At 60.2% G+C, this 8,325-nt stretch overlaps 1 protein-coding gene across 2 annotated transcripts; it reads left to right on the top strand.

The window, feature by feature from the left end:
• Window positions 1-375: 375 nt before the first annotated feature.
• On the top strand, window positions 376-8,073 carry CA4 (carbonic anhydrase 4). Of its 2 annotated transcripts, XM_052658363.1 has the most exons (8): window positions 376-470; window positions 4,588-4,641; window positions 5,477-5,632; window positions 6,276-6,421; window positions 6,543-6,641; window positions 6,872-6,935; window positions 7,306-7,472; window positions 7,785-8,073. In XM_052658363.1, exons 1-8 carry the CDS (start codon window positions 413-415, stop codon window positions 7,977-7,979), a joined length of 939 nt encoding a protein of 312 aa, XP_052514323.1. In that variant the 5' UTR covers window positions 376-412; the 3' UTR covers window positions 7,980-8,073. The 2 variants fall into 2 exon arrangements, with proteins under 2 accessions (XP_052514323.1, XP_052514324.1); XM_052658364.1 differs by lacking the exon at window positions 4,588-4,641 and having other exon boundaries at window positions 379-470.
• Window positions 8,074-8,325: the final 252 nt, after the last annotated feature.

The following is an 8,325-nucleotide window of genomic DNA, read 5'->3' as shown; positions in this document are numbered from 1 at the left end:
AGGCAGCGCAGGGGTCCACGCCAACATGATCCGAGGCAGGAATCTGGGGCCCCACCCTTGTGTGGCCCAAGTACCTTGCGACATCGCTCTCCCAGTCCCCAACAGGAGAGCAGGTGTGGGATGGGGAGGAGCCGGGAGGAAGGCGCAGCCTCCGATGCAGGCAGGTGAGGGGCCCCGCGCACTGGTGGAGAGGTGACCCCGGGCGGGGCGGGAGCGCTAGTCGGGGAGCGGAGGCGCTCTGATCAGGAGGGCCAGGGGAGGGGAGGCTCCGCCAGGGGGAGGAGCCGCTACCCGCGTCCTGCCGTCGGGGCTCCCTCCCGTTGCGGCTCCGCTATAAAACCCGGGTCGGCATGACCGCTGCACCCGCTGCTACCTCCTCGGTGCGCTACCCCCGGCTCGGCTCCCGCGCAGGATGCGGCTGCTGCTGGCGCTCCTGGTCCTCGCCGCCGCCCCGCCCCAGGCCCGCGCAGGTGAACGAGGGCTTCGGCCCGGGGACCGCTCGCTGGCCCCTCAGCGGTCCCTCGGCGCTCCGGCCCCGCGCCCAGGCTGCGCCCGCCCGAGATGGGCGGGCGCCGGGGAACCAGCGCAGGGGCTCGGGGCCCGCGGTCCTCCTCCAGGCGCCGTGAGGGCTGCGGGCAAGGATGTTCCCCTGGGCGGCCCCGCGCACGCCTCCGCTTCTCACCCTTTCTGGCGTGTCACGCCCTTGCTCGTGCTCCTCGGCCTGGCGTGGGTCGCTCTTCGTCCCGCGGGGGCTCAGTGCTTGGTGGCTAACCCCGGCTCGGACCAAGGGCAACAAACTGGGTGCCGTGGGGCCCTGGCATCGCCACTCTCCGCCCTGATTCCTTGCCCCCGGGAGGCTGCCAGCACCCTTCACCTCCAGCGCCCGTATATGGAGCCTGGCGGGGGGCATCCGGAGACCCGAGGTCCCGGCCAAGCCGGTCTTTCCGGCCAGGGTGATTTTCGTTTAAAGATTAATTGTGAGGCCGAGCTCTTAATTATTCGCCTAGGTGGGAGGTGGCAGCAGAGGGGTGTTAATATTTGATAAGGAGCTGAAGGCGCCTCCGGCGTCTGGGCACGGGGATCCAATCTGATCTGGCACCTTCTCCACACCCCAAGAGGAACCATCTCCTTGGAAGGAGGCCCCCATCGGCCACTCCCGTTCTCAGCTACCCCTTGGATGGTCCTTGGGGTCCACCTGGCCGCATCTCCTCTCTAAAGCTAGATGCTCTTCCCTGGAAGTGAGTCAAGGGTGAGGGTTCCCCCCCCCCCCCCCAGTAGCAGAGAAAGAGGGTGTGGGTGCCTCTTTCAGGAGAGACTTAGCTGGCCCGTGGTGGGGACGTGAGAGGCATCCTGAGAGAGAAGGCAGGATGTGAACATTTTTGTATATAGGGCTGGAGGTTTGAAACCTACTTAAGCCGCTGGGCTTATAGAAAGAGAAACGGCTTTGCAATTAATGTGGCTGCCGGGTAGCTGCATGGCCTTGGGTAAGTCACTTTCCTCCTTGGTAAGTCAGCTTCCTCCTTGGGTAAGTCAGTTTCCTCACTTACAAAACAGAAAGTAATTCTGACGTCAGGTACCGTTCTAAGGATTCAAGTAAGGCAGTAGGTGTAAGTGCTTAGTGTGGCACATGGCAGGCGCTCCGCAGCCACGTGGCTCTGACAGCTCCAACACTGGCCTGGGCCCAGGAAGCCAGGAGCCTCTCTCAGCCACCCCCTCGTACAAGCTGTGCGCCCCAGAAGTGCTGGGGCTTTCTGACTGGGAGATGCCGAGCGCTGTCCCTCGCTTCATCTCCTAGGGAGCTTGAGGCTGCAGGGTGACCAAACGGCACACTGAAGTTCCCAGGGTGTCTGCTGCCTTGGAGAGAGGAGCGGAGAGGGTCTCAGGCCCCTGTAGAGCTCCAGGCCTGGCTGGAAGACTGGAGACTTTGCCCGGGGCATATTTGGGTTTTGCTGAGCTGGTTTTCAGGATCCCTCCCTCCCCCTGGAGTTGGAGGGCGGGGTGAGCAAGGTCCACCGGAGGGAACATCTTTAGTCATCTCTAAAGCAGGGGGCTGGACGGGTGGGTAAGTCAAGGATGGGGGGCCGGAGCTGAGTGACTGGCAATGGCCGTTCCCTCACTCCATCCCTGGTCAGGGCAGAGGGTCTGGGCAGAACCCAGAGCTCGGAGCAAAGACCTGCAAGTAGCTCCTCTCCTTCCCCGCCCCCTGGGAAGTGGCCTGAGACTGCGAGCTGAAAGTCTTCTGCAAGAGCTGCCGGCTCACGAGCCAGCACAGAACATAAGCTGGTTTGAGCCTGCCATCTCTTGCCTAAAAACCGGCCCCTACCTTCAGCCTTTGGATACAGACCTGACCCTGGCCTTGGCCTCATCAACATCACATTTTTTCTGGCTTTGGCTTCCTGAAGAGGGTAGTTACAAGGGCACTCAACCAAGGAGGTCAAAAGTCTGTGATTAAGACACTGGATCAGAGGTCACCATTATAATCCCAGCAGCTGCAGCCAGAAAGCGGGAAGAGCAAATTCCTAAGAAAAGCTCAGGCTGGACCAGATGGGCTCTGGGGAGGCGATGGGGGTTCCACCTGCCAGAACTGGGTCCTGAGGAGCCTGGCTCAGGTCAGGCTTGCCCTGAACATCCCTTCCGCCTGGGCTTCAGTTACAGGGAAGGGCTGGCTCAACTCCAGTGGCCCCATGTGCTGTCGGGACCTCTGAGAGGTGGAGACACAGGGAGCCTTTTATGGCTGCAGCTGACCCCCCATCCAGTGTGTCTGTGGACACTGGGTCTGGGAGATCCGTGGCAGCTCCTCTTGCCTGGGGAAGAAAGGAAGCTAGTGGGCTCAGAAGAGTTAAGGAAGTCTGCTGCAGAGAAGAAGCAAGACTCAGAGCAGGACTGGAGGCCAGGTGATGGGCTCCAGCATCAGACCTCTGCCCGTGCACAAGAGGGGCTTGGATGGGAAGTGGCCACTACCCTTTGCTGCCCCTCGTGGGGCTTACCCAGATGCAGAGACAGGGCGCAGCAGAGCCCTGTCCCAGGCAGGGGACTGACTGGCCTGGGGAAGACACTGCAGGGGACGGACTGGCCTGGGGAAGACACTGCAGGGATGCTCCATTGCTGAAAGAGGCTGTGCCAGCAAAGTAGGGAAAGCGTTTGCTCCAGAACTTGGAGACTGGGAAACCCAGGGTGGCTCCCAGGGATGGGGGAGGGGGGATGGGGGAGAGTGAGGGGGGCATGGGGAGGGTAGGGGGCCAGGGTCCTCTAGATGCTCACTCTACTGGCCTCCCTCCCACCTCCCTATGAGAGCCTGCCCCTTCCCCATCTCATGTTCATGGCAGGGACCCCGGAGGAGGTTGGGTTGAGTGGAGATGGACGTGCTCAGAGGCCTTAGCTCAGGCTGAGCTGGAGAAGCTGTGCTTTTCTTAGGAATTTCCTCATCCCTGAGTTCTTTCCAGCTCACTTCATTTCTCTCCTCTCAGCCCCTCCTTAACTTTGGCCATCTGTGCCCCACAGGAGGGGGCAGGGAGGGAGGGAGGGAGGCAAGGGAAAGGGAAGGACTTGACTAAATTCCAGGCTCCCTGGAACACTCTCTCTCATTAATCCTCCCTCCCATCCTCTGAGTGGGTGGTGTTAGCCCTGTGGGTGGTATTAGTTCCATTTTACACAGGGCTAAACTAAGGCTCAGATTAAGTGACTTATCCCTAAACCCACCGCTTGTAAGTGGCCACCTAAGAATTCCAGCTCTGATCAAATGCTTCATCCACTATGCTGGCCCAACCTTTTTTTTAATCAGTGGACTGATTTTAGACAGTTTCAGGTTTACAAAAACACTGAGCAGAGGGCTCAGAGGAGAGGGTCTCCCTGCGCAGCTTGTCCTCCTGTCAAATCTTTCACTGGGGCGCTACATTCCTGACGCAGCCTTTTTGGGGGGTGATGGTGTTTCTGCTGTCCTGAGGCAGAGTGGGAGGTCGGAAGGCAAGGTCAGGACCCTCACCAGGCCTGAAGCAGTGGGACAGGGGAGAAGGCCTAGGTGAAGGGGGCGTGTTCTGGGGAGGGGTAGCCTAGTCTCCCCCATCACCCATCAGCTCTGGGAAAGCAACCAGGCTGAATGTAGGTGTGTTGTCCTAGGAGAGGGAGGTGCCCGGCCCTAATCTTCTTCTTCCCCTTTCCCCAGAGCCTCTCCTTCCAGGTCTGGTTGCGGGAGGCTGATGAACAACAGTGATGCTGGCCCCTGGGGAGAGCTGACCGGCTTTGGAGGGGCCAGTGTCCCCCAGGCAAGAGGCCCAGGGGGCCAGCTGTGCGTCGGGGACACCCGGAGCCTGGCTGCTTCGGCCACCTCTTTCTCCATCCCTACCTTTTCTTCTTAAGTCTCCTCCTCCTGGGCCCTCTGTGCCCCAGGCAGGACCTCAGCTCCATCCCATGCCAAGCCGGGCTCTGACTGCAGGGATGTTCCCAGCCTCTGACTCACCACGTAAACACACACACACACACACACAGAGTTATGTGTGCGCACACAGGTCACCGGCACTCACAGAGGGGTGCACACAGCCACCCTGACACGTGTCTGCTCAGGCCTCACGTCCCTCCTCTCCCTTTCAGCGTCGCACTGGTGCTACCAGATTCAAGCCAAGCCCTCCAACTACACCTGCCTGGGTAAGTGCAGGGAGTCTTGGGGTAGGGACCGTCCAGGCAGAAATGGAGACCCAGGAAGTGTGGGAAGGATGAGGGGTGGTGGTGGCTGCAGGCAGATATCAGCTTCACACACACGCACACTCGTGGTGCTCAGGAACGGGATGTAGAGTGACCCGGACTTTTTCCTGGTACCTCCTGTCATCGCCTCTGTCACCTAAGAAGTCAGCCCTCTGTCCTCTGAAATAAATCAGCAGCAGCATCAAAAGGAGGAACATATTTTGCTGCCTCCTCTGCTGGCCAGACCACACTCCCCGCCCCTGCCCCGTCCCCCAGTGTCAGAGGCCCAGACTCACAGATGCCGGCTCCCCGGGGTGTGGGGTGGGGGCGCCTTCCTGCCCCCCAGTGCCCGGACAAGGCTCAGTGTCAGGTCTTGGGGTCCTTTTGCAAGCGACCCTTCCAGGGGACTCCACGGCTTCCCTTCACTCTCCCACCCAGCTCCTTCGAACTTCAGAACCCCCAGGAAGCAGGTATCACCAGCGTTCTCCTTTCACAGCTGAGCATCCGAGGTGGTCCTGAACCCCAGAGCTCACAGCCTAGTCCCACTCCATCCCACATGATGCCTTGCTGACTCTGTGTGTGTGTGTGTGTGTGTGCGTGCGCGCGCGCGCGTGCGTGTGTGCATGCTGAGGAGGAAGGAGGGAGAGGGCGGAGTTCTATGCTGGGCATCCGCCAGCCCAGTCTGCTGGCCTCCAGAGGAGGACCTTGCTGAACCTGGCTGGATCTGAGTGGGGCGGAGGGCCCCATACTTTCGTGCCAGGCGCCCCTGATTCCCAGCCCAGCCTCCCTTTCTGCTCAGGGCCAGACGAGTGGGAAGGCAGCTGCCAGAACAACCGTCAGTCCCCCATCAATATTGTCACAGCCAAGACTCAGCTGGACCCAAACCTGGGGCGCTTCTCCTTCTCTGGCTACAACACGAAGCACCGGTGGGTCGTGCAAAACAACGGGCATACAGGTGGGTATCGCAGGGCAGCAGGGCACCTGGGCTTGGGACCCATGTTACCTGAGGACTGGAGGGTTGGGCTCCTCCTGGGAGGTGCACCCTTGCCAGGGGAGGGGCCAACAAGCCCTGTGTGGAGGGGAGGGGTAGACAGGGAGAGCAGGGTGGGCCTGGGGAAGGAGGGGATGCTCTGGTGGTATTTTCAATCAGAGCAGTTTGGGGTGGAGTGGAGACAGGTTCTAGGAAGAAGGAACAGTATGTGCAAAGGCACAGGGGCGTGCAACAGTTGGGGTGTTCAAGGGGCTGCGTGTAGCCCTGTGTGCATGCAGGACAGAGCCAGCCCAGGGTCAGCCAGCCAGGCTGGAGGCTGGGGAGTTTGGACACAGCCCTGAAAACACTGGGGCGCCACGCATGGAGGGGGTTGAAGCAGGGGTGGGACCAGGCTGAGCCGAGTGTTAGGTGGGCAGTGGGTGGCGTGCAGAGGCAGTGAGGGGCCAGGGGAAGGGCCAGGCTGTGCCATTCGCCCTGTCTCTTCAGGACCTCAGCCCGGGATGGGAGGGACATAGGAGAGGAGGTCCTGCCTGGGGGAAGCGGGGATGGGGGCTGGGAGAGACTAGGAGGTGGGTGCGAGGACCCTGCACCCTCCCGTGCCCTCCAGTGATGGTGTCGTTGGGGGACATGGCCTCGATCACTGGAGGAGGACTGAGCACCCGGTACCGAGCCAAGCAGCTACACCTGCACTGGTCCAAGGCGATGGATCGGGGCTCGGAGCACACCTTCAACGGGGAGCACTTTGCCATGGAGGTGAGGGACCTCTTCCCGGGGGGTCAGCACCTTGGCTGGGCCCTGGGTGTGCTTGCTTCGGGCGAGGAAGGCGGTCCACGCTCTGACGGGCTCTCTCTCCATCCCACTCACCCCTGACCAGATGCACATAGTGCACGAGAAAGAGAAGGGGCTATCCAGGAACGCGAGCCAGAACCAGTTCGCCGAAGATGAGGTCGCGGTGCTGGCCTTCATGGTGGAGGTGAGCCGCCACCCCCAGGGTCAGAGGTGCTGGTTCCTAGGATTCAGGCGCCCAGGATCCCAGCAAGGCAGGAGGGGGCTGGGGAGGCTCGGAAGTCCCCTCTGTTCCTCAGTGACTTGTGAACCCCCATGTGGGGAGCCCAGAGCTTCTCAGGGTCCTAGAAACTGCCTGCCTGCCTCAACCCCACTCCCCCACAAGCCTCTCTTAAGCCCTCTTCCTTCCCATTCCAGGACGGATCCAAGAATGTAAACTTCCAGCCCCTGGTGGAGGCACTGTCTGACATCCCCAGACCCAGTGAGTCACGATGGCAGGGACTGGGAGGTGGGGGTCGCAGGATCGGGGGTGGAGGTGGAGACTTTGTCCTACAAGGAAGGTCCAAGGATTGCCCTGGTGGCCCGGTGGCTAAGACTGTGCTTCCGGTGCAGGGGGCCTGGGTTCGATCCCTGGTCAGGGAACCAGATTCTTCATGCTGCAACTAAAGACCCCAAGGCCTGCACCTAAGACCCAGCACAGCCAAATAGATAAATACATACATACATATATATATATATATATATATATATATATATATATATATATGTATTTTTTTTTAAAGGAAGGTCCACAGGGTGGGGGGCCTGAGCTCTGAGTGAGCTGTGTGAGGGGGTGACCTCTGTCCCCGCAGATATGAACACCACAATGAAAAGTAGCGTCAGCCTCTTTGACCTGCTCCCTGAGGAGGAGAGTCTGAGGCACTACTTCCGCTACCTGGGCTCGCTCACCACACCGACCTGCGACGAGAAGGTGGTCTGGACCGTGTTCCAGAAGCCAGTACAGCTCCACAGGGACCAGGTACACAGGGCCCACCCGAGGGCGCGGTCTCCCCTGCCGGGCTCCCGGAAACCAGCCGTCCCGGGGGTGGGGGCGCAGGGCGCCGGACAAGCCCCCAGGTGAGGCTGATGGCACCTCGACCTTGAGAAGCACTCTGCTCTGATAATACGACGGTGGGAAGAGGAACCATGCACTCAGCAAACCGAGAGTCCCCCCTGCTTAGGAAGCTCCTCCCCAGCACCCCACCCCCAGACGCCAGCCTGCATCCCTCATTCTTTTCCTCTGCGTGACACACAGTGAGCTCCCTCCCTGACAGCCCTGTCCCTCCCACAGATCTTGGCCTTCTCCCAGAAGCTGTTCTATGACCACGAGCAGAGAGTGAATATGACGGACAATGTCAGGCCCGTGCAGAGCCTGGGCCAGCGCCAGGTTTTCAGGTCCGGGGCCCCAGGACTGCTGCTGTCCCAGCCGCTGCCCACCCTGTTGGCCCCCGCGCTCGCCTTCCTGATGGTGAGCTTCCTCCGGTGACCCTTCCCTCCTGGACACTTGACCTCTGGTCTCAGCCCTTAAGAGGGCTTGGCCTCTGTCCCTCAGGCTTCTCAGATTGGACTATGATGGTGATTAAAATATGGATCTATTTTTGGAAAAAAACTTTCCCAAATCTGTGCAGTTTTTTTGGTTTGTTTCGCTTTTTTCTTTTTTTTTTTTTTTTGCTGTGTTGGGTCTTGGTTGTGTCTCTTGGGATCTTTCCTTTTGGGTGCAGTGGTTGTGGCAGGTGGCCTTAGTTGCCCCAAGGCATGTGGGATCTTCGTTCCCCAGCCACGGATCAAACCCATGTCCCTTGCATTAGAAGGCGGATTCTTAACCACTGGAT

This window comes from Budorcas taxicolor, chromosome 19, assembly GCF_023091745.1.
Source record: "Budorcas taxicolor isolate Tak-1 chromosome 19, Takin1.1, whole genome shotgun sequence".
Lineage (NCBI taxonomy): Eukaryota > Metazoa > Chordata > Mammalia > Artiodactyla > Bovidae > Budorcas > Budorcas taxicolor.
Note: the sequence above shows the minus strand (reverse complement) of the source record. Positions and strands in the feature narration are given on the sequence as shown.

Bases quoted from the DNA above. Each gene is read 5' to 3' on its own strand.
- CA4 (XM_052658363.1), top strand. From the start codon at position 413: ATGCGGCTGCTGCTGGCGCTCCTGGTCCTCGCCGCCGCCCCGCCCCAG. The intron at 5,633-6,275 runs GTGGGTATCGCA...CGTGCCCTCCAG, and splicing joins GCAAAACAACGGGCATACAG to TGATGGTGTCGTTGGGGGAC. The intron at 6,936-7,305 runs GTGAGTCACGAT...CTGTCCCCGCAG, and splicing joins GTCTGACATCCCCAGACCCA to ATATGAACACCACAATGAAA.